The following is a 25,565-nucleotide window of genomic DNA, read 5'->3' on the forward strand; positions in this document are numbered from 1 at the left end:
GGATGCCAAGCTGGAGGGACAGCTTCTTTCCCCGTGAACACAGGATTTCATGTGCTGGCATCTGGCTTAGGTTAACCTTGTTGCATCTCGCTTTTCCCATTTGCAAATGAAAAATAATGACCATAGAATGAACGATTGCTGAAACACTTTGAAATCCTACAGAGGTGGGTACTGCTGGGGTTACCTGCCCAGCTCGTCAGTTAAGCTGAGTCTGGGCACCTGGGAATTGCGACCCCAACTCAATTCTCCCGCTGCCTCGCTTTGTGCTTGCTCTGTGCAGCCAGGACTGGCCGTGCCCACTGCTCTGCAGCCGGGGACGCACTCAGTGCTTGCAATAAGGATGAGCAGGACTTCGCTTCCTTCAAACCTCCACCCAAACACCTACGCAAATCAAAACCCCTTCAAAATAGCATGAGGATTAAGAAAACTTTCTCAGCAGAGAGAGGGGCTTTTGGTTCCCCCCCCAAAGGTGTGCTGAGCTACTCACTGCCGCCGTGCAGGATCGGCGAGCTCCGCGCTGAGCCCGTATTGCTCTGGGAGCCGAACTTCTCCAGCAGCTCAGAGAACTCTCTCCTGGAAAGAAAATATGGTATAGTCAGCTGCTGCTCAAAACTATTCCCCACCTGATGATACAACAACGGTGCCTCTGACGGCAGTGACTTACTACCAAGTCTGTAGGGCTGATGCCCTCCAGCAACGGGGAGCAGACAGAGCTTTCGCATGCATAAGGGTATAACGCCCGTGGTTTTCAAGAGGTTGTGCAAGACTTAAGGTCGATTATCAATCTCGTGGCAGTGCAGCTTTCCTGCGATGGGCTGGAACTTCGGTGTGCTCCTTCCCTGCCCTGGAAAGCGTTCGGGGTGAACACAGGCAAGAGGGGCTGGGAAGGGATGTATGGATAGGCACTGGTGCTGGGGACTGTCCTTCCTGAGAGAGGGCAGATGAGCGCAGGAGCCCTGCCTTGCCCCCGCCGCGTGAACCCCCCCCGGGAATCAGCTGGAGTAATTTCACTCCCAGCTATAAGGCTCAGAAGTTTAGCTAACACACCACACAAATTAAACACACTGTCAGAAGTAGCTGGAACTTTGCAAACAGAAACCAAAAATGCTTGGCCTATTTGTGACTCCTCCTGGAATAGTTAAATGTAGATTTTTTTTCTCTGTTTTTTCTCCTCCTTTCCTAGACAGTAAGCAGCTCCTGCTAGCTCTTGCTGGGGTAAAGACGGGAGATGGCTTCTGGAGCACATGCAAAAGAAGCATCCCAATCTCTGAATCTATCCATGGTGATATCCTCCATGAACATCACAGGATAAACTCTTGGAGCATACTACCTCAGCGAAGACCTGCACGCATAAAGCACGCTGGGGCAGCGCAGGCTTCTGTACTCTTCCCAGCAGCTCACGCTAAATTTACAGATACTAAGATCAGAAGGGCTTCTCAGTGAATTCATGAACAGGGAGAAATGGCAACCCACAAACATTTAGCACAATCCCTCTATCTTAAGATAACCCCCCCGCTTCCTATATTACCTCTCTGCAAAGCAATCTCATCCTCAACATCCCCTGGAAAGCTGGCTCAGTGCCCAAGTGCCTTCATTAATGCTTTCCTTCCAGGTTGAGTTTGACCACCACGTAACTACCCAAGTGTGTTGAGTCCTTGATGAGCTGTAACTAGCTGTCCACAACAGGTGAATTGCTTCGTGACCTTCCTTTACCCAAGCGTAACATGTCGAGTTTTTAAACCCCATTAAGAACCACCGTTAACCATGTTCACCAGCTCCTGCATCATTTCCGTAACCCTTCTGCGAGCTGCCGTGAGCCTCTCCCATCCTTTTGAATAAGGAGACACGGAAAGGGGCTGCCACGTTCAAGCATCAGCCTCCTGTGCCCATCCCTGCCACGTAGCCCTGTTGCCCAACGAGCCACCCAGGAGCATGCTGTCCCTCTGGGACTGTGCAGTCTTCTCACTTCATAACCCAACACTTCTGGATCAATCCAACCTTTTGGCAGAGAGAAAGAGTCTCAAGGATGACTAATTTCTTACAGGTGTCATTAAATAAGCAGCCAGGCAATGGGGACAGACCCTGAAAGTGTTTGGTTTTGTGGCCACAGTAACAACATTAGATGTCCACTTTGAAGGCATGAAGGAATCCCCATGGGAAGGTGCCTTCTTGATGCTGCAGCCACAGGAAAAGCCTGGTTATGAGCGGCTAGCTCTCACGCTTTTACAGCCAAACAAGCTCAAGACATAAATCTGTAGGAAACCAGCCACAGCAAAGTTTCCTCGGTGAGGAGACTCCTTTTACACACAAGCAGACGTTGTGTCATCTGCGTACCTTACCGGGACAAATGTTATATATTATTGGCTAGAGTCAACAATATTAAATGATGAATGAATCATCAGCTCCTTAGGTTCCTGGTGGAAATGCTCTCAGTAATTTACATCTTCCCATTAACAACCAGCTCATTAACAAACTTCAAAGACCAGTGCCTGCCTTATCTAATATTGCCATCAAATGTATGCCTTATTCATTCCATTTAATGCTAATTTTAAATCCAAGTGTCACACAATACTTAGTGGAATGCCTCGGTGAATCCCAGTACTTTACATCAATACCATTCGTTATCAACTAAACCCATGACCTTAAAAAAAGACAACTACTTTGTTCAGAAACCCCACCTTCCACGAAACTGTCTTAACAGGCAGGTTTTTAGCGTCAGGCACTGAAATATATGTAAAAGCACCGAGAAAGTGCTTTTACAAGGACAACGTAGATCCTACAGCAGTAGGACAGCAGTTTGCTGTTCCGTGCTTCCCTGGGATGGATCTTACCTTAGCAGAATTTTTCCAACTTTCCAGTAAAACCTCTGTATTCCTACAGCTGATTCACACTCCCATTTCACTGGTAGCTCACGCGCTGATGGCCTTGTCCCTCCGCGACCTATTGCAATGGCGGGTCCAACATGCTGGAAGCTAACATGTTATTTCCAGTGGTTACTAAGCCATCAGCAGCTGGGTTTTGTTTTGGGCTGGGTGTTTCTGTGGTCACCTATTGTTACATTTTCCTCAGATAATAATCCATCAGAGCACAGAACAGGTTATGAACGTAAAGCAATGGCTAAAAAACTCTTAGTCAATGCAAATGCAACTAGTCCGGCAGCTCTTATGCTCTTTAAACCCTGCTAAAAAATGCAAACCCAATCACCGATCCATGCTGTCAAACTCTGTTATAAGCAGGGGCACGTATGACTTGAGCATTCTTTGTTGTTGTTTATTTCATGTCGTTAAGTTCGTCCACAAAGGAGTATTTATCATTATTTGCTCAGGAGCCTGAACAACAAGCTCCGAGCCCAGGATTGCTTTGCAAGCCCGGGTCCAGCCCAGCCGTTTGCTGTAGGGACGACGTGACTAAACGCGACGTCATGCGCCACCGTCCCGGCTCCTGCTTTGTTGGTCAGTACTACAAACCCCGGTTCCACCAAGGACATAAACACATGAGTAACTCAGAGCACACACTTAGACCAGCAGCAAGGAACATGCTTTCTGGTGTCAGTCTCCCGAGAATTAATTTTGTGCTCAATGCTGTATTTGAAGGAATTTGCAAGCGGGCAGACGATGCCCGAGCGTTACCGATTAACGAACAAGTGGGCTGAAGGAATGCCAACGAGTCTTGCTTTGTGCTTTCGGACACTAAGAGACTTCAGAAGGCATCTTTAATATTTAAAATTTGGCCCTTACTAAAAGATTTTGGATGGTCAGGTGTCTGCAGGACTAAAATGGCCAGCTTTATGTAAAAATAAATAAATAAAAACCATGGGGTTGTATTAGGCGGAAAGCTCATTCTAACAGTCCCTTCTCCAGCTCTTTTTCATTAAGATACAGACATCTGAGGTCTGGAGGGTCCCTGTAGCAGAGCTCGGACCCGCACAGCTTTCAGCCAGCCCCACGGCGCGGAGCGGGATAATGGGGTTTGCCGGCAGCGGCCAGCTGCAGGCCGACTTTGCTGCAGATTAAGCAGCGGGGGGTCAGTCTTCCTGCAGAATATTGTTGGGTTTATCTCATAATACCTTTTTGTCCTGCCCTTTTGTTCTTGGGAGAACAAAGGGGGAATCCTACATCAAAGGTTACGTGAGAGCACAGCGTCTGGAAACCACAGCTGGGGGAGAAAGAGGAGCCTGTGACACCAGATAAATTAATACCTCGTCTCAAAAAACAAAGCCTGCAGGTCAGTTGGAACCGTGAACCCAAAGCACTGCAAAAGCATCACAAAAGCAGATTTTCTCGCGGCCAGCCAGCAGCAGCTGCAGCATTTCCACCAGCTGCGGAATTTGGGCTTTGCTTTTCCATAAAAGCCTAGGAAGCGGTGACGCGCACAAGCGCACCTCAGCTTCTGTGTCAAAGGGTGCGTGTTTTTCCCCAAAGAGCAGCCAGTGACCCTGGGACACCCCAGGCTTGCAGGGGTCAGCCCCAACGCCGCCTTCCAGCTTAGCGCCAAGTGCTCAGCCCAGCAAACCCACGGGCTGAGCCGCCGCTGCCACACACAGGGCTCACAGGAAAAAAGGGATTACCTTGCTTCCCGGATACAGGTTGACATTGGTTATGCGTTTGCAGAAAAGCAAACTATTTTCCTTAGTGCTGCTTGTGCAAGCCCTATTAATACGGCAACCCATTTTCAGCGAGACGACTGTGCATATCATGCGGAGATGCAATGCATTTAGCATTTTATCACGTGAGTACTAGGAGGTGCAGCGCGAACAGGCTTTCTCACAGCGATAAACCTGAAAGACCGGGATGATATCTGTACAACACAGAGAAACAAGGAACTATTGTAACTTTCAGGCTGAGAATGAATAAACAATAATTATGTGTGTGCAATAAAGTTACCCTCATTAGCGAAAGACGAACACAGACGAACATCGCATCCAACCGTCATCCAACCCCAGCGTGCCCAGCTCTAAATCTGAATTTTCTGCTTTAAGCCCTAACATTACTGCCGCTCTCTGCAGCGTGTCTGATGCGACAGGCTGAAAACATGCATCTTATACACGCCAGGACTGAGTTCCATGAAGAGCACAGGTAGTTTGGGCCTATAATTAACTCCAGGGACAAATAATAGCGTTTATGAGTCAAATTCACCCGAGGGCAACCACAACAAAATGCTGCTCAGCTGAGTCACTGGGAAAATTGGCAGGCGGGTTGGATCGTCTTCCAAACCCGGAGTCATTACGTTTCCTCCTCCGGCGTGCCTTGTGCGCTCAGCATTTATGAAGACGACCTGCATGCGAGTATCTGCAAAAAACTCGGAATTACGCTCCTCCCCGTGTCGTTCTCTCGGCTGTCGTGTCTCGTGAGCCGCTTTGCTGGGCGGCGGGAAGGGACGAGGCTGCCCTCGACTCGTGGGAGTTCGTGGCGCAGCATCTCCGTGGGTATCGCCCCCAGAGCTGACGGTCCCTGGGAAGTCAGGGAGCCCGTTTCAACCCAGACAGAGGGCTGTCTGCTCGCCCACGCTCAAGGACAGACTTAAAAGATAATAGGGCATCAATAAAATAAAGATAAAACTAAGGAGGGAAAAATAAAAAAAAAGTAGAAAGCAGAAAAATCCTTCCCCCGTTTCCACAGCCCTTAATCCTGGAGATATGTATTCGTGTATTAAACAGTTTGCGAGATGATTATGTAAGTGAAATCTCTGCAAATCTTTTAAAAAAAAAATAAACTGATTACTTCCCCACTCTGCCGCCGGCTAACCTTTTGCAGATTGAGCAGATAACCAACAGCAAACAGAGGCCGAATAAATTGCTTAAAGTTTCATTGCCTTCCCAGTCTTCCTCGGTCGGTTTTTCAAGCAGCTCCTCCGCGGGGCGACTGGGGACTGCCGACAGATGCGCGAAGGAACTGGAGCTGCCGACAAAGCCACGCGTGCATATGTTTTAAGAAACATCTGCTGCAATTTAACATCTTAGGAGGCGCATCGAGATACCCGAACAGCTTGGAACAGATCAGCACGGGTGACGGCAGAAAACCTGCTTTGGGGGCTCCGGTTGAGAAATAAAGTGTTTTTCTGAGCAAACCCTGCTGCTGCTGGGCACAGAGGGGACTGTGCGAGACACACTGCCACCCCTGAGGTGACGCAGGGGACCACCGCGGCACAGAAGCGCATCCTGTGCATCCTGACTCAGATCAAAAGAGGATGAAACTCCTGAGTCGGGCTCTGGTGACCTGCCCGCTTCACCCAGTGCTTTCTCAGCAGCTGCTGAAGGACTTGCAGTTAATGTAATAATTCGAGATGTTATTTGCACTGGAAGAGCATAGGTAAAAAGCAGTCCATCATTAATAGCAAATAATTCTTCCGCCAGAATATTACTGTGTCAAAATTAGCCTCATCCCTGTCATTACAGCACTCTCACTATTCTGCTAAGGCTAAGAGTGCTGCAGTGAGTAACGTGCTAAGAGTGACGCTCCACAGCTGCTGATGGATAAGGAATGAAACCATCATCTCCGACGCTAACGGGATGCGGGTACGTTGAGCAAACGACTCTGTGATCTTCAGCCAGCCACACGCAGTGCAAAGCCTCAGCACCACCAACCTGCCTGCCCACGACCGCGCGCTGCTAAACCCACTCCCGTTTCGGTGGTTCCTGGTGCACCTCAAGTTTCCAGACCTGTGTTTCCATTCAAGGGAGAGGATGCTCCAGCACATTGCGCCAGATCTCTCTGAGCAGAGACCCCACTAACCCCAGGCCTCGGTTTCCACAGCCCTGCCCTCTCTCTTGACACCATCGTTGTCCCATACAGCTTAAATCCAGTTGACACAAAACTGAACTCTTTCCTCCTCCTTTTGAATCCTCCAAGCCTCTCTAGAGAAAGCAAGGTTTTCCAGGGAGTGGCGAGGGGAGAGCTTTCATCCTCCTGCCCATCCTTCCTGGGCAGGAGGAATTCTCTGGGGAAGGAAGACCTTAACTCAACGTGTCTAACTGGAAAGGGAAGATCCTGCTGTCCCTCTGTGTCTTCATCCAAAGCTCTGTGCAGGATGTGATAGGCCATATGCAGCTCAGCGCCAGACAGCAGAGCTGAAGGAGCCCGTGCCACCCTACAGCCGAGGCTGGAGCTGCCCTGGTCCTCACTGGGGAAATGCCTGCGGAGATCTGCTTGATGCCAGCATGCCCTGCGAAGCAGGCACAGGTTGATCTGAAGCCAGCTCTGCAGCTGGAAGCCACCAGCTTTGCTTCCCTTCCCGTTACAGCTCCAGCGTGTTCCCACCAGTGTACAGTGACCCTCAGTCACCTTCATCTTCACCATGGGCTTTGAGCCCGGTTAGCTCAAAGGTAGTCCAGCTATGGTTCCAACGAATGCCATGATTCCCCTTCTCGGTGCGAGATGACACCCCTTACCTGGCATCGTCATCGCGGGCTATAAGAAGACGCATGTGGCTGGTGGCCGACGCCGTCCTCAAGATGTCCACAGCCCTGTGAGACAAGGACCACAACACATCAACGCCAGCTTGCAGCAATGCTCTGCAGAGCTCGCCTGGCCGCGTGTCAAAGTTCACAGCAAACACGGCAGAGACCCGTGGCCTGGGCAAACCCCGTCAGCAGAAAAAAGTGATTTTTTTTTGGCTGGAAGCCTGTGGAGCAGCCCCGTTCCCTGCCCTGGCAGCGGGGCCGGAGGGTAGTCAAGTCACAGCCCAATTTTCCCACTTCTGCAATAAATCAGAAGTCCCCAGTAACAAAGCAGACCCAGAAGATGCACGTGGCCGTGAGCAAACACCTCCCAGCACATCTCCTCCCTCGGGAAGTTTCCGTGTCAGGGACAGCCACTTTCTAGTTCAAAATACACGTGCCCCCGTGGGAGTCAGGGCAGCGTGTGAGGGGCTGCAGAGATGTCCTTGGGGGTCTCCTCCATCAAACCCAGCTGCTCTGGGGGTTTGGGAGCAGGAGAAGCTCCTCGTGCTGCTTCCCAAGCATCCATCCAGCCTCAGCACGCCGTGCAGGAACGCAAGGTGGCAGCGGGCTAGCACCAGGTTTATTGGAAAAGGAGCGCCCCAAAAGTGCGGTGTTGCTCTGGATCGGTTAATTATTTCCTTGGCAGGGAGCGGAGGGGCTGGATTGCAGCTCTGGAGGGAATGCCCTGCGCAGAGCCGCACCGTTGGACTTGGGCACTGGCTCGTCTCTGGCGCTGGGAACTGCCAGTGGGAGTGCCAGGAGCTGTTAAAACCCAGCGTTTTGGGGAAATGTCTGAATATCTCACAAATACAGTGTGGGTTCACTGGTCTATTTTAATATAGAAATTTTTCCTTTGATAATTGCCAAGGTGGCTCTTGGGAACAGCGCTGGCTGAGTCAGAGCGCAGGCAAAGCCATGCCCTGGTGTCCTCCCTGCAACCCGGAGCCTAAACCACTTCACAGAATTATACAAAAGCAACAGGAATGCAAAAATTTCCGTTTGGATATGATACCTCTCGCTTGTAACTCCAATTAAGGAATCTCCGTTGACCTCCAGGATCTGGTCTCCTGGCTGCAGGCGCCCTAGAAAAGAAAACTGATGGGTAGAAACTGCAGAAAATACAGCTTCAAGGGACTGGGAGAGGTTGGGCAGTTCCTCCCTTTGCCCAGAGACAGGATGAAATATGCATAGGTCGTTCCCGAGATGCTCATCCAACCTGTTTTTCAAGATGTCCATAGACAAAGTTTCTGCAACCTCCCCGAACAACCCGTGCCAACGTCGCAGCACTTCCTATGCTGTAGGAAGTTACAAAAGCAAATACAAAAAAAAAAAAAAAGAAATAATGCAACAAAGCTTTTACTTAATTCAGTTAGAGGTTATGTAGAAAACCACGAGTGGCACCTCTACCTGTTCTGGATTTATCTTTCTTTATTAAATGGAAAAATGGTGTTGTAACATTTGAAAAAAAATTAAAAAATCTTTTTGGCTTAAGTTATGACAGGTGAACTCAGCAGAGCCCTGCCTAATACCCACTTATCTGAAGACACTCCAAATGAAATCAGTGGCTCAGAGCAGAGCCAAATTTGCAAAAGGATCCCGGGTCATTTTGGGGCTGCAGGCAGCGAGTGGCGAGTGGGAAAGGAGGGGCAGCAAAGTGAAGTTCTTTGTGCGGCAGGGATGGAGCCTTCTTTAAAGACACAAAGCAATCGTACAAGGCAAGGCTGTCATCAGATGTTACAATGATTGCCACGGTAAAAAAAAGTACCCCGACTGCTGGAAAATCTGGGGGAAGCACCTGAAGTGTCTAGTAAGGCACTATATAAAATAAATACACTGGGTTTTGGCTTTTATCACATTTTGCAGTACTCCGCACGACATTTAACTCACCGTCTGCGTAAGCAACACCCCCTGGAAGGATCCTTTTGACATAAACTCCATATTCTTCTCCAGTAAGTTCCTTGATGCCACCAATTACCTTAATACCTGGAGGAAAAGTAGTGCCCGTGACACAAAGGCAGAAGAATCGCCGTTTCCACGGGCCGTCCTGGCAGGACGCAGCCTCGGGTACATCTCCCTGGCACCCCAGCACCGCCTGACACCCCTTTTAAAAACCATTTGTGGAAAGCCCCGTGTATCCCCTGCACTACACAAGCAGCAACAGAAGCAACAGGATGCGGCTGCTGGCACAACACAAGAGCTAAAGGCATCTGATAGCACCTGCTCGGAGCAACAGCTACGGAGATAAAGCTTCTGAACAAGGCACAGGCAAGGAGCCACCGCCTTCCCCAACCCCAAGTTCATCCCTTGCGGTTAAATCATTCGTTGGTGGGTGATTGTGCTCATGTCTCTGATAAGACTTGGCATAGGAAATATTACTGGGGACAAACGTTTCCCCCAGGAGACCCCCTTCGAGGTGCAACATCTGGACAAGCCCCAGGTTCAATGCAGTGGTGAGAACATCCCCGCTGCAAGCTCGCCAGGCTCCAGCAGCGTCTCCACCGCAGCCTTTGAAGCTGCCACCGCTGGACGCCAGGAGCAGCCCCAAAAGCAGCCGCTTTTCAGCGGTGTTTGGACCCGGGAGGAGCAGCCCAAGGCAGGAGCCAGGATGCAGACACGACCTTTGGTGCAGCTCTGAAACCCCCCGCAGCAGCACCTTGGCAAAGGGCTTTCACGCTGCACGGCCACCTCTCCGGCCACGGGACCTGTCCCCGCTGGCGTGCGTAAGCTGGCTGGCAGGAAAAGGCCCAAGAGAATTATTTGTCCAGGGCTCGTTAAGTCCTGCTTCAAAGATCCAGGCTGTGGACAGAAGGATTAAAAAGCCCGGCTTTAATTAACAAATCTCCCCCGAGAGCCGCCGGTCAGGCACTTTGCTGCTCTGGACAGGAGGGCACGCTGAGGACAGGCGGCACCGCAGAGAGGGACCCTGCCAGCGTGAACCCAGCTTCATCCTCCCCTGCTGCCCTGGGGCAATGAGCTGCTCCGAGCCTTGGGGGGGTCCTGGGATGCACAACGTGACCCCGTGTGAGAAACACCTCCGGGGAGGAGGAGACACCAGGGGAGCAGAGCAGAGCTTCTTCCCCAAAACACGAGACCCCTTTCTGAAACAAGCAGGAGGGAAGAGGAGCGGACGCTGGATCAGGATTACTCAGGATAACGGCACAACTTCCAAGTTCCCTGTCTTGTATAACCCAAGACCCTCGCAGTTTTCAGCTACCTCTAGGGAAAGACCTTGTCTCTCAAGTCACCTTCACATCAAAATTGTGATTAAAACTGGATTATCGCAATTTTTCGTTCCTATATGTGCCAATTGCTGCTTCTCCCAAGCACAAAACCCCAACCCCATCCAAGCGCTGGAGTTTATTCCCTGGGCTTGATGCATTAAACCAACAACCCCTGGGTGTGAGGAGCTGTCTTAGTGACAGCACTGGCAACTCACAGCAAAACACCTCAGGAAAACACACTGATATTGTTCTCCATTACATTTTTCTTTAAGAAATTCACTAAAATTTGAATTATTGCCCATAAGAGGCATCTCCGAGCGGCACGAGCCTCACTGAGGCATGGGGGCATGTCAGGCACCTGAGGACCAAAGCGGGGAAGAGATGCTGCAGCCCCAAAGCCTGCTAACAGAAGGTAAAGCGTGCTCATCACTGAGGATGTTCAGCTGGAAAGCTTCTCGGCTCCCGACCAGGCTGGGGTGGCTGCTGGTGGGCTTTGCCATCAGCTGGCAGAGAGACCCTGCAGAGCAGGCTTACGCTTGGGGTGGGTTTGGGGAACCCCTGGCATGGGGGCTCCTGCAGAAGGAAAGTCCCATCGGTTCCCCCGGATGGGGAGGACACTGGAAGTCTGGCTTAAGCCAAGGTGATGACTCAAGAAGTCATCGTATGGCTGTCTTCACGCTGGAACGTGAAGTAATTAGGAATGATAGAAGGTGTTAGACAATTCATGTAAAAATCTGCATCTCAGAAGAGGCGCAGCTGTAGCATCACCCAGCAACCCAGCGGGACCTGCCTGTGACTGGCTCCTCTGCCAAGGTATCAAATCAGTAATGACTCATTTCCCTTTTGTGTCTGCAAATCAATTGTAATAATGGCTTAATATAGCTGAAGTATCTACAAATCCTCCTTTATCCCCAACGATGTCAGGAGAAAATCCGATCTTGTTATTAAAATCGGCGATTACTCACAGTATTGCTCCCAGACACACTCAAACTTTGACGGGGTGGAGAGAAAAAAAAAAAAAAAAAAAAATCCCTGACTTTTAACTCCCTTGTTGGCAAACCAGCTGGGTGCTGCCAGGCTCTGCCCACGCTGCTCTCGCACCCATCGCCTTGCCATGGAGGCACTGCGGATGCCGGTCCTGCCTCCACCGAGAGATGCACCGGGAAGTCCCCACCGAGGTGGGGAGGAGGAGGAGGACGAGGAGGAGGATGAGGATGAGGAAGGGCTCACCCCTGCCAGGGCTTGGCCTGAGCCACAGGATTGCAACAAACTTGAATCATCAAAGATTGTGGCGGTAGCGTTCCTGGGAGTCTTTGTATTTTATAAACACTTACTTCAATCAAATTTGTATTTGGGACCCAGTGTAGGTAAATAACGGCTCTTTAATTATCACAGCATCAAAGTCCCAGTATAATGCTTATTAAGTCATACTTAGGGCTAGATAATCTAGCCTATTTTGGATCTCTCTATTTAATCTTTCCTTTCTGGCAAAGGTCCTGGAGCTGATGCCCACGTCCCCAGTATTTTCTCTTTTGCAGAATAAATGTTTACGGGGAATCTCCAGGTGGGCACACAGGTTAGACTGACCGAGACAGCGTTTTCTTTAAATTCTTAGCAATTCTACAAATTTCCTCAAGACCTTTGAGCTTCTCTGGTGCATCTAATCCCACTCCCGCTAATGCCAGTGTCGCAGTTCTCAACTTCTCAAGCTATAATCTCACCTGCTGCTGGCTCCCTATATGACGGGTCAAGGGGCGTCCTGGCTAATCTGGTTGTTTAGCCCAACCGTAATCATCTCCGGCGCATCCTGACCCCACCGGCCGCCGTGCCGCCCTCCCGGCGGTCTGCACAGAGAGCGGCTGCCCGCTTTGCGCCTAAGCCAGCAATGTTCAATTACATTTCCCTTAATCCCTCTGTTGATCTTGCAGCTCCGGCCAGCTTTTTCTGTCTGGAGGAAGGGACAGATTGGAGGTGAATAACTCGCTGCCCTGTCCTAAGAAGATGAAGGTCAAGATAATGGGATCTCAGTGTTTCTGAGAAATGCTTCTTAATCAGCACTTGCCTTTGATGGCTATTCTTTAATTCAAAGTTCAGGTTTTAGGAGCCGCCAGGTAACCCCTTTGAACTTCTGCTGAGGTTCACATGTTGGTTTCCACCTAAAGCCACAGAGCAACAGACCCAGGGCCAAACGCTGACCTACCACGCTGGCACCGAGCAGGCTGATGCTGCCCTAAAGAAAATGCTGGAATAACACCCACATCTGAACATAAGAAGCTCCCGGAGGCACCTTTTTATCCCCCCAAACCCCATATTCTGAGCAGCCACACCTATGACAGACACAGGGCTCCTGCAAGTACGGCTTGGTCCTCAGCAGAGAGGGATGATTTCTGAAGGACGACTGCTTGTCTCGGGCGTTTCAAGCTTCACAAGAGAGGATGAAGAAAGCTTATGATGGCATTAGAAAATCCACGTTGTTATCCCTTCCTGCAGCACATCACAAGACCCCGTAGAGCCTGGCCACAGACAGGGGGAAAGGAGGAGGACTGGGACCCAGCAAAGTGGCTCGCAGTGGGCTGCGACATCTGTGCACCTCTCCCAGAGGTCAGCAGCAGCCCGGTCAGGCTTTTCTAGCTCCTTTAACGAGCTAATCTAACCCAACAGCTAAAATCCCATCAACTCAACCAAATCCACCTCTGGAGATTAAAATATCACATTCACCGAGCAAAGACATTTCTCTGAGCTCCCGTGAACCTCATGAACCAGGGGAAGAGTCAGCAAAGCCGTCCCTCCCCAGCAGAAAGCCCCGTTACCCAAGAGCTGGAAACAACCAGTAATGAATCTATAATTAATCTCAAGTCTCGGGAAACCTGAACTTGTTTCTCTGGTGAGTCTGACTTCTCAGGAAGGGTCCCCAAACCCAAGGACCTTACCAAAGGGCCCGCAGCTGCTCTGCGGGATGACGGGCTGCACTCGCAATTACAAATTGTGGAGGAGGCTGCGTGGCCTCCTGATGCAGGACTGCAACTTTTCATAAAGCCCACGGAAGAGCACCAGTATTTATGCTGCTGGATACACAGAGGTCAGGTGACATGCCATGCTGGATCCTTTTGGGCTGAGTTTTCTGAACCTGTTGGCTATTTCTCACGTTCTGATGGATACGACCATCTCTTTTCCCTTCTCTTCCATGCTTTGATGTTCAGAGCACCGTGAAAGGACATCTGACTCACTCAGTGTTCATACTCTTACCCCGTGGGACAAACTTTCCAAAAACAGCTTGTACAGCCCGGTCCCCAGGAGAGCTGCAATGCCCTGCGTCATCCGTCGGCATGGCTTCCCCGGAGCGCCCTGCCTGCAGCGGGGCAGGCAGCTGGGAAGGGCTTGGGATTTTATTTATTTATTATTATATTTTTTAATTTTTTATTTTCTTTTAAATTTTAGTTTAATTAATTCAGAAACCTCTAAAAATCCTTTCCCCCCCACCACCACCACATGCTGCTCAGGGGAGGGGTTTTGGCCCCAGGCTCCTGCACAGCTCTCGGCACTGCGACCGCTCACCATCAACAGGGAATTAGTCAGGATTTTGACATTATTTTAACCTCCCAGCTGAAAAAGGTGCTATCAGATGCCCGACACAGGCAGGCACAAGAACCTACACAAGAAGATTTCTGTGTGATATCAAACTTCACATAGGGACGCACGTCACGAGACGGGTGATGGGGACCGGGAGGATGTTGGAGCTGCCCCATCCCACCCCGATGTCCACTGCAGAGGTTCAGTACTCACCCAGCCCGTTTGCACAGTCACAGAAATCAAAGCAATGCACGGTTCGGTCCATCCCGTATGGTCCCATGAGTGTCCTGAGAGAGAGAAGAAAGGCATCTTTCTTTCACGGGTTAAAATAAACACGCCCAACCAACACGTGCCCAAGGACATCCTTCCCAACCCCAGGCGTTGCCCACGGAACGACGCAGACGTGCAAGTTAAGGGACACAGCCCTGCATATTAAACCTGTGCTGACCAAAAGCACCGCCCCCCCCCCCAAGTTTATACAGATAAATGAGAGAATATGTGCAGGGCTGGACATCATCCTCCCCACCCAGCAAATCTGATGGACCTGTCTGTGATTCATTACTGCAGATTAACAAGGCTGGACAGCTGTCCAGCTCCCGGGAAATGAGATCAGAGCTCAGACCAATGTTCCGGGAATAAACCAGTTTCACAAATACAGCCAGCCGGTAATGAAGACAGCCGGGTGCGATCTGCTCCCGAGGTTTTGTAACGCAGGCAGTCTCCATCCCTTTGGTGGGGGGTCTGGAAAAGGTGGGGGGTGCGAGATTTGCCGAGCCCTTCAGGTCCCTGTCTGACCAGGCCAAGGGTGGGAGCTTCTCATCGCGAGCCAAAACGAGTGCAAGAGCATCGTACACCCGAGTTTCCCCCGTGCCAAGTAGCTCTCCCAACCGCCCCGCAGACTCCCCCCCAAACACCCGCTGGCAAGATGGGTGTCCCAAATAAACGACACCGAAAGCTCCACTCTGCCCTAGCTGGGGATCCCAGACTCCAAATGTGGGAGCACCAGTGCTTCTCCTCCTTGGGTTGCCCGTGGTGGACCTCGGGTGGACATGAGGATGGGTGGACCTTGATCTGACAAGCCCAGAGCCAGGCGTGCCAGGTGGGGAGCCAGGGGTGAGGGGGTCCCAAAACGCTCCAGGATTTAAGTCGCAAGAGAAAGAGAGTTTCTGAATCAATATTGGATCCTAAATCTGGATACAGCTGAGGAGGGACAATACCATGGGGCACAACAGGCTCCTCCAAGTCCAGTGGGACGCAGGAGGAGAATAAACCTCGAGGTCTTGTCTTTGCAGGCATCCAAAATACCGCTCAAAATATCAAGCTATCTGCAAAGCCAGTAAATCCCACCTCTAAGATTCAGGCTGAAAGCTTTTTCTCCTCATTAAAAATAATCCCCCTCGATATTCTTGCAACATTTCATGTATTCAAGGGACTGGACAAACAACTGGCTACATCTGGCTGTCAGAAAATGGAGCCTGACGGCATCCCAGGAAGCCAGAGCAGCCCTGGGCCCAGACCGGTTCAATTTTCCGTCCAGGATTTTCAGAGTATTTTGAGTAAATCACTGAGGAAACTCTACAACAAGTAAACAGAAATAGCTCAAACCGGGCTGAAACACGACATAAGGACAGAGGTTTCGGTAAAGCAGATGCCTACTTGATACGATCAACTTTTATCCCCGATTTGATGCACGACCGGCGGAGCAGAAGCGAGCTTCGCTAATGCTAGAGACGCAAGAAACCCAACGACAGGCGCTAGCGATGATGTCCTCGGCTCTTTCTGCTGCGCGCGAGCCATCCCTGCCACCAAACCCCGGCCCTGCAGGAGCCACAGCAGATAACCCTTGGCTAGAGGTGGCCACTGGGACCCTCAGGGCTGCCCCGTGCCCCCTCCCCAATTCCTGCCCCGGCTGCGGGGGGATTACCTGCTGATGATGATGGCTCCCTTGTAAAGGACAGAGACGGCGGGCATCTTGCTGGCGGCAGCAGCCCAGCCCTGCCGGGCGCCAGCCACTCCGATTTGGCAGGAATCCGTTAAAGCAATGAGGGGAAAAAAAAAAAAAGAAAAAGGAAAAAAAAAAAGGGGGAGGTCGCAGGGGGTCACGTGGTCTCCCCTTATGCATGTTAATTCCACCCAACATTAACACAGATCAGCTAAAAACATCTCCAACTTTAGATTAAAGCTTACGCAAGCCAGAGCCAACACGGCCCATCGCAAGCGCCTTCCCGAAGAAGCGGGGCGGGAGCTCTGCCGGCCCCCCCCAGCAGGGCTGTCGCACTCATCGTTAACACAATGGGATAATTATTTGGGTGCATCCTATTGTGTGTCTTTGGGAACAGCCTCTCCAGGGACGAAGGGCAGCGTTCCACGCAGGACGTGTGCTCACATCCCTGAAGGCTTAAAATCCATAGCAAAGCTTTGGAAGTAATAACAGACTGTAGCACTTAGGGGTTTAGGGGGTTTTTTTGGTTGTGGGGTTGTTTTTTTTCTTTTAGCATCTTTTCCAGCCCACAGCATTTCCTTCTTAATACAAAGCAAGTTCAGCTGTTCCACGGTCTGTTGGGAGGTCAGAAGTATGATTTGCCTTTAAACAGCCTCTTCCACCCCCATCTCAACGCACATCGCCCAGGCCCAGAAGCAGCACGACCCCCGATTCATGGGATGTGGGGATGGAAGGGTGAAACGCGATTATCCGAGGTTGGCCAATGAGCAGGGACAGACCTAGAACAAACCACCTCAGGGCTTGGCGGGAGCAGGGCTGTGAGCCTGGTGGGCTCGGTGTGAAACGAAGAGAAATTCCGAGGAAACGTGCTCTCCTGGAGCTGCGGGAGGACACACGTCCTGCATCCCTACCAGCTCTGGGGACAGCTAAGGTCCAGCTCTTGGCCCTGACTCCATCAACGGCACCTTCCTCGTGCTGCTCCCACAGCATCTCTCTGCAGGCTCCTGGCCAGACCCCGTTAGTGGTACCAGACCTCGTTAGCTGAGCATCAGCATACATCAGTCCAGCTCAGCTGGGGCTCAGACGTGGACGTGCTTGCTTGGGACTGAAAACTCTTCGCCAAGTATTTCCTTGAATCTGATGCTGTTAGATATTACTTTTCCCATGTGTGAACAACTAATTTTATTAACAAGAGCTTCCCCAATGGCTGTGAGAAGCCTTGCTGGGTAAGTGCAAGGTGCTTCAAAGCAATGACAAATGTCAAGTTTTCCTGCATTTTAATTGCTTTATTTTAAAGTGACTTCCATGTGGGGTCATTCATATGAAATATTAAAAAGACCTGAGCAAACTAGACCATAAGGTGGCCAAAACTCTCCTAAAAATTAATTCATTTAGCTGCAAGATCAAAGTTTGGACAAATAATGCCAACTAGACATCACACGTAGACGCATCTGGTGATGCATTACACGCACCCCACCAAAGCACGGCATGCCCAGCACCTAGTCCATGTCTGCGTAAGGGCTTTGGCCAAACGGGGGTGAGCACAAGGAGTTGTACGTGGGACCATTTCCCAGTCTGCTGGATGGCTGCAGCCTTCTCTGCACCAGGAGCCCCTTAAAGCTACTCATCCTTGCAAGCACCGCAATGATGGGGAGATGCTCTTTCTCCCACCATCCCCCAGATAATATCCAGGGCATGGAGAGCCAAACATTAAGGCAGGAGGGTCCAAGCACCCGGTGACCCCCTTCTCTGGCCCTAAGTGACTCAGTCAAGGCTAGCCAGGAAGTTTTGTGGCAGAACAGACACACAAATTCAACTCCACTGGGGTGCACTGACCCTCCATCTGTGCCTGTTCTACAAGGGGGAGCTGGTCCACACCAGGACACAGCCCCAAGGGGCAGGAGCACCCCGGCACCGTGCCCATCCTGGGGGGGGGGGCATTTTTGGGCAGCTCATCTGTGAAGGGATGCCCAAGCAGCCCCCACCCACCAGCCTCCTGCCAGTTACACTATCGTACCCCCAAGTCCTCTAACGCACTAGTAATCATCACAGTAAGAGACAATTTCCATCCCACCACCAAAATTCAATGTACAACCTTCTGAGGTCCTTTGAGACTCTGCTAATAACTTAATTCACAAAATTATCCCTCTGAGTCATGGGCCAGTGCCTTGGCTGGAATAAATCAATGTTGCTGAAGGGAAGGGAAGGGGTAGCACAAGCGCTGGAGGCAGCATCAACAGGACAAGGTGACTTCTCTGGCCAGCTTCAGAGGGGCTGCAGGAGAGCTTGCTGCAGCCAGACCAGCCCAACCCAAAACGTCCAGGCAAACGGGAGAATTTCCCTGCCTGGCAATCCAGCAATTCATCCACCCCAGTTTCTGCATCTCAAGGAAGTATTTCTATGCTCAACATTAAGCAGATGTGCATGTTTGGAGCTTGGGTGCTCAGCCCCTTCCAAACCAAATACTTCAGCAGCCCAACCATGGTCCCACCAACTTCTGCCAGCTGCACCCAGAGCGATGCTCACCCTTCCCGGGTGCCAGCGCTTCATACCAGCTGGGTGGGACATTGCAATAAACCACACGTTTGTCTGCGAGGTGGTAAAGTAAATGAAAATTGAACCAAAGAAGCCCTTGGAAGAGGAGCAGGACTCAGGTTCCAAGTTTATCTCCAAACCCTCAGATCCTCGACTCCATCCTCTGAGACACAGACTGACCCTGGCAAAATCATCAGATGCTGATGCTGCTCCTGCCGATTAACATCTGTCTTGTTTAGACGACGTTTCACCAAAATAGTCTCAGAAGTTTTTCAGTGTTTTAAAACTCAGGCTCACTTTCAGGAAGGATTTATAAGCCACATATAACCTGCCCGAGGGCCCCAGTCCTGCCCTGTATAACCAGCGTTGAAGGCAAAGGGGGTACGCCATACGCTGAAGCTCTTTACTAAGCTGGGACCTAGCTGAGCAACGCAGTAAACCCAGCCGGAAAGCCCAGGCTTGTTACCCCAGGCCACCACCGATGAGGCTTTACATTATTTTAAAATAAATAGGTGAATGGAAAGTATGAATTAAGTACAAACTAACACATCAGTGCTGGACAGCATATAAACATGTGCTTAACTTGGATGTCCACATTTAGTTGACTGCTAGAAAAATGAGGGTTTGTGAAACTGATTCTTTTCTTCCTATGTAAAAAGTTATTTTTGCTTGAAAAAAATATTTTTAATATAAAAAGTTGAGTGAAAATATATTAGTCAGTTTTACTTAACCCTAGCATGTAAAAGCAGGGCTGGGTGAAGCTACGAGTGGAATCAGAATAAGTCTTAGAGCAGGACCATAAGGCAAAAAAAAAAGATGCTGACAGGAAAAATTTAGCACAAGTCCAGTGCATTTCTAATATATTTTACTAAGAGATCACGAAGGGGAAAGCAGGGGAGAGAGAAACCTGGGGCGCTGGGGAGAGGCACAGAAAGGGAGCGGGTTATGTACCAGCCAGGAGGAAGCAGGTGGAAAAGATGGTGGCAATATATTTGTCTGGGTTTCAGAAAGAAAAGAGAGGAAGAGGATGGCTGCAACAAGCACAACCAACAGTAAAGTTATTTTTTTCTCATCATTCAGGTCTCCCCTTGCCCTTCCTACCCAGCCTACACGCAAACAGCGCTGGGAACAGCTGGCCCAAAATAGGAGGAGATCAGGGGTTAATGTCATTGGAGTGCTGGCACCGCATGGTCAACATGTGGGCAGAGGGAAGTCCGGCAGAAAATGCAAAATCACGCGGGAAGACATCGTTCAAGGCTCGACTCATGAAACACACTTTCATTTGAAACTGTAGGGTTCAATGACTGCGCTCCCAGCAAAACAATTCTTTGCAGCCTGTCTGCTCAGGTAGGATCATCTCCAGGTGATGTTAAGGCCATACAAGCAAAGAAATAGAGTCCTCAGTCTCCTCAATTATTCCAGCCCCAACACTGAGTCTAAAACCCAGGAACCAACCTTTTCATGCGACTTAGCCTTCAGCACTGACTGATGCCCAAGAGACCTGGAAGGCTTGTGCAGCCCAAGCCACAGCCCATGGAGCTCCTTTGGCAGCTGGAAAAGCCACCTTGTCTGAAACTAGAACTAAGGAAACATGTCCAGCACATCAAAGGAGATGTCTGTTTGCTGATGGCACAGCCAAGAAGACAACTGCACCGCTTCTCCAGCTGAAGAGGACCCGCATAAATTGCCGTGCCAGAGCAGGGCTGTTTGCCCCAGGACCTCTGGACTTCCGGGCTTTGAAGCTCCTGGACTTTCAGGGTGTTATTTTTCAATCCCTTCGTGAAGCTCTGCAGACTCCATGGGAAGGATGCGCTCTCCTGCTTCTCTCCTCCCTGAGTTTTCCTGGCAGCACATTTTAAATTTGGATTTTCTCCTAAATTCAATTGTGCAATCCTCCCTGCGGCCAGCCAAGCTGCGTGCTGCCTTCAGTACCCAGGGCAGGACGTTTCAGCCTCCTTGCTTTAGAAAACACCTTTAGGATCAGAGATGTAAAGTAATGGTTTAGGTAGAAAGGCAACAAAATTGATGAGAATTTCTTTTCTATCCAACAGAAAATCACAAGCAGATGCAATTCACTGCTACGTTTTTATCCACCGCTCCTCTACGTGTCAGTCTAAGGACTTCCGGGAAAGCAGCCTTTAGCCTGTCCCTGGGTAAAAGACTTCTGCATTTCTTCCTCGGTCTGTCTTCTGCCTCCTTTGAGGCTTTTCTCCCGCTGTGCCCCACTTGGAGCAGCCTTCGCTGGGTAACTTGGCCCCAAATCCCTGCCTTCTGCACTGGGACCACACCGGGCAACGCACACCTCTCCTCTTCCCACGGCATCCAGGCCAGGACCAAATCACGGCTCCAGGCAGGATGCTGAGCTCAGTGAAGCAGCGGCACACGGATGCCAGACCCGGGGACGAGCGGGGTGTGCTGACACCAGCATCGCCAAGCCCACAGGGAGACTCTGCGCACGGCTTAGCAGAGGAACAGGGTCCGAGCAGGTTTGCGTGGGTGGGAATTAGAGGTGGAAAGATGTCCTGCAGCGGCGGTGAGGTCTGTCTGAGGGCTTTCAGCTCCAGAAAGCTGCAATAAGAAGTTTTGAGGTGGGAGGGTGCAGCCCTCGGCAGGGAACCGCGTTATGGTCTCTGCCCGCGTCCCACCAACGCGGCCCCCGGCATTGGTGGGAGCAAAGGGCTGCCCAGGTGGCATCAAGCACTTGCTTAATAATGGCCCAACATTTGTTTCATGACAAAACAAAATTAGTGTAGGCTGAAGAGGCATTTGCATCTGATTAGAAAACAGAAAATGCAATTGCGTTGCTTACAGGATCAGCTACGAAGCATTGATAATAAATCAAACAACATAAATCAGCTGCACATCCATCAGTCCACAGCAACTGCACACTGTCCACGGTCACGGCACAGCCCACATCGTTTTCATAAATATTACCCATGGAGCTGCTTCAAATGAGCTCATAAGATCGAGGACGTTCACAGACAAGTCCGAACAGAAGAGAGAACAAACAAAACCACGCTGCTGAAATTACTGCCGAAAGCAGGCGGGTACAATGGGGAGCACCCCGGGACCGGCAGCTCCGTGCAGCCGCGGCGGTGCCCTCAGCCCCAGCCCCGGGCATCGGCAGCTCCTCCACCACACGCCTGCTCCCCCGAGCCCGGGAAGAGGCAGGACCACGGTGACACCACTCATGGAGAGAGCTCATCCCCACGAGCCCAGCTGGCAGACATCGATGTGTCTGCACCCTATGGGCATCTTCCTCCTCCCATTGGCCATGCGGACCTCGGTGGCCCTTCATCCCCTTCCTCTTGGGCAAAGAAGAGGATCCCAGGGGACCGGAGGAGCTGCCCGGGGCAGCTACTGCTTCCCACCACCGCCTGCATGGTTGCACGCACATCCCCTCCTCCCCGAGGCGGATGGCCAGCGCTGGTCATTGTCACACACCTCATCTCTGCAGCGTCCCTTCCTTGCAAAGGGGCTGTAGCACCCCTACCCCATCCTCACAGCCCCCCTTGCTGACCCAGCGCCACTCCCTGAGCCAAGCACAGGTCTCCTCTGGCGACGGAGGGCAGAAGGTGGCTCCTGGGGAGCATTGCATCTCCCCACTCTTTGTGGTGGGTCACCATTCACTCCTGCCTAAGCCAAAGCCTGCTTGTTAGTCTAAAGATGGAGAGGTGAGGAGGTTTTAAAGCCAAGGCAGTTTTCCAATGCTTACTCCCTCCATCTGTTGAAGGAAGGCATCTCCACCCTGGGCTGGGTGCATCTCCTCACTCTGCAAGGAGTGAGACGCCCTTTCTCCCAGTGCATCTGCCCCCCGAGCCAGCACCACCCGGCCACCAAGACCACAGGCAGGTAGAGATGCCCCTTCCTCTAAACTTCTTCCACTTTTCCAATATCCTTCTCAGCCAGTGGATTTCTTCAGCACAAGGGACTCATCCCAATGAATCTTTGCTGTCTAAAGTCAGGTCTCTGCTGCCCATCCCCTACACCCCAGTGGGGACAGGGGCTTCCAGAAGGGAGCCGATCCCACCTGAAAGATATGCCTCAACCGAGGTGGAACATTTTCTGGAGGTGCTCCTTGCCCAGCAAGGAGCGGCTCAGCCCACGGGCACCTGCCTGGCACAGCTGGTCTTGGAGATGGGTTACAAGTTCCCACAGACAGACCCCTCCGTCGACGTGCAGCTCTTCCATGGCTGCTCTAAAAGGTTTTGCTTAAGGAAAAGGCAAAAGGGCCTCTTTAATTAGCCTGTCCTGCAGTAATTAGGAAGAGAGGCTGTTTCAGGTGGAAGCAAGGTCAGGCTTGGTCTGCCACGGGTTTTGGGGAAAGGTCTTTCTGCCAGAGCCCCATACCAGCCGACACAGATGTCCCCCAGCCCCTGGTCCAGCCCAGACCTCCCATGTACCCACTTGAGATGGGGATTAACACAATTTAAATACAATTACAGGGGAAAGCTCGAATGAGCTCACTTCATTTTTTGCCCCAGCAGGACTGAGGTATGGTGGCACGCTGCACGCGAGGAAGCCTTCCTCCCTCCTCTTCCCATGAGGGGGGTGATCTGCTGCTCTGCCTGGGGACTCGCACTGCAGCCCCCGTTTGGGCATCAGCTCCTGTGAAGGGTTAACAGGATTATAAACCTGCCTGCCTTTCTAAATCCCCTGGGCTGTGGGATTGGACCGGTTATAAACTTATTAACAGGGGACAGTCGGCGATGGGGGTGTGGATCCTGCTCGGCCGGCCGGGCCACCAGCCTGTCCTTGGCATCAGGGTCTCTGGGACCCCAGGAGCAGCAAATTAATTTGTTTCCCCAGTTAGGGAAAATGCAAAAATGACGACGGGGAACTCACCCAAGTGCATCCACAAGAAAGAAGAGGGAAACAGCTGGGTACGGAAAGGCAGGAAAACATATTTTTGGTAAAGATTTCAGAACCCGGTACCGAGCTGGGAGCGTGGCAGAGGCTTGGGAAGAGCTTTGACCCATCCTCGAGCTGCGAACATCCCTGTTCTCAAACCCAGACCCCGGCACACGCCATAATCATGGCAGCAATAATAACGCAAAGAGGATTGAGGGAAGCACCGAGCTGGTCTTGCACCCCGGCCGTGCCCGGTGAAGACCCGGCAGCGGGTCCGCATCCACCCAGGGCACGCACAGCATAGTCCAGGCACCAGCCATGAGACCTGCCCGGCACTGACAGGCATTTTGAGGGATATTTTATTTCCCCCTGGATCCGGCAAAGCTCCTGCACAGAAGCCACCATTGCAAAACCCGCCGACAGCCTCCAGCAGCCGCTCTGTGGAGGAGCGAAGCCGTGCAGGAGAGCCCTGCGGGGTCACGCCAGCATCCCTGCCGAGAGAAACTGGTGCTCAGAGACGAGCTGCTGGTCCAGCCATGCACCCCATCAATCACCACCCCCTGCCCTGATGATGCCAGGCGAGGTCCCACTGACAGCTCATGTTTATTTATCAAATTCCTATTTCAAACTCTAAAATTAATCTTTTAATCAGCAGCAGAGCAGGGCCATACTTATCGGAGTGCTGGGGAGGTGTTATCTCCCCGCCATCTGCTCGCCGCCCTCCGCCACGTCCCGACGGAGCCACCAGCCAGCCAAATGCCGGCCGGCGTAGCTGGCACCCGTCGCTGCGGGGGCCGGCACCCTGGCACAAAGCTGACGGCCCCTCAGCCGGGGCTCTCTGTCCACGCAAAGTGCATCCGAGCGGGCAAAGCTAGGGGAGGTTTCAACCCAGAACCCCGACATACGAGCAGATTTCTGATGTAGAAGGTGCTTTTGGAGCATTTTTGCCTTGCAAGCACAGGGAAGTGGGACTTAACCGTTCCACAGAGCCAGGGATGCCTGGGGGACCCCAGTGAGGGTGCTGATGGTGCCGGGCAGGGGTGCAGCACTGCCTTGCCTTCCCAGCCCTGGTGCGCACACTGTGGCCCCATAATGTCAACACCCATCGGTGGCACCGACCTGGCAGCGCTCCCCAAAACACACCCCACGATGTCGACCCTGTCCTGCACTACCTCCTTCTGACCAGCAACGGATTCTGCCTTTTCTGCACCCAAAAGCAGCAGGGAGGCATCAGTGTAGCACCCCAAACCAACCTCTCAGGTGACAGTAGCGATCACCCTGGGGTGCTGCCCTCACCAGCCTGCCTGCACCCCTGTGGGGTGCTGCCACCCCCCAGCCCTCGCCCCAGTGACCTACTTCAGTGGGAGACAGATCGTGCCCTGGCAGCGTCCACGGTCCCCAGTGACTGCAGGGTCCCCCAGGCTCTTGGTCCCCAGGGGAAATGCCCAGGCTCAGCCAGCCCAAGGAAGCCTCTGCCAAACCTCAGGGTGTCCCCAAGAACCCATCGGGGCCCCCACCAGCTCTGGATCCAGCCCACTGACCCCCAGTTAATCAGCTAAAGCCACACTGAACCCTGGCCCCGGCCACACTCCCACTGGCTCTCTCTGCTCTACATAGACACCTGCAGCCACCCAGCACCCACCTCCACCTCCCACCCCCTCCGCCATGCCTGCTGCCTTCCCCGCACCCACGTGGGGGTCCCTGCTCCACACCCACCTGTGCCCTGGGCACTGGCACGGGCACGGTCCCTTCAGGGACACTGGTTTTAGCTGGACAGGAGAGGCCAGCACTGGGGCTGCAACAGGAGCAAGAGCACCCATGGCTGCTTGCAGAGGCTGTGGGTGCTTCCCCAGCTGCTGCCTGCAAAATAAATCCCCTTCCCCACCCCTGGCTGATACCAGCCTCACCTGTGCACTGCCCCTCCTGGGGGAGCTCAGCTGTGGGTGCTGCGGGACCCCCACGAGTCCCTGCCCTCCAGAGAGAGGCCACCAAAATGAATTAAATTAAA

General features: G+C 51.9%; 1 protein-coding gene across 1 annotated transcript in view; it reads right to left on the bottom strand.

Annotated features, from left to right (window-relative positions):
• Positions 1–25,565, bottom strand: part of LOC129213298 (syntaxin-binding protein 4-like) — a 45,649-nt gene that overhangs the window by 19,522 nt on the left and 562 nt on the right. Inside the window, exons 2-6 of the mRNA XM_054843081.1 lie at positions 14,443–14,516; positions 9,326–9,421; positions 8,451–8,520; positions 7,388–7,462; positions 488–573 (exon numbers count right to left, since the gene is read on the bottom strand). Coding sequence (XP_054699056.1) covers positions 488–573; positions 7,388–7,462; positions 8,451–8,520; positions 9,326–9,421; positions 14,443–14,516 — 401 coding nt within the window. The remainder of the gene's footprint in view (positions 1–487; positions 574–7,387; positions 7,463–8,450; positions 8,521–9,325; positions 9,422–14,442; positions 14,517–25,565) is intronic.

The sequence above is a fragment of the Grus americana genome, chromosome 15 (genome assembly GCF_028858705.1).
Source record: "Grus americana isolate bGruAme1 chromosome 15, bGruAme1.mat, whole genome shotgun sequence".
Lineage (NCBI taxonomy): Eukaryota > Metazoa > Chordata > Aves > Gruiformes > Gruidae > Grus > Grus americana.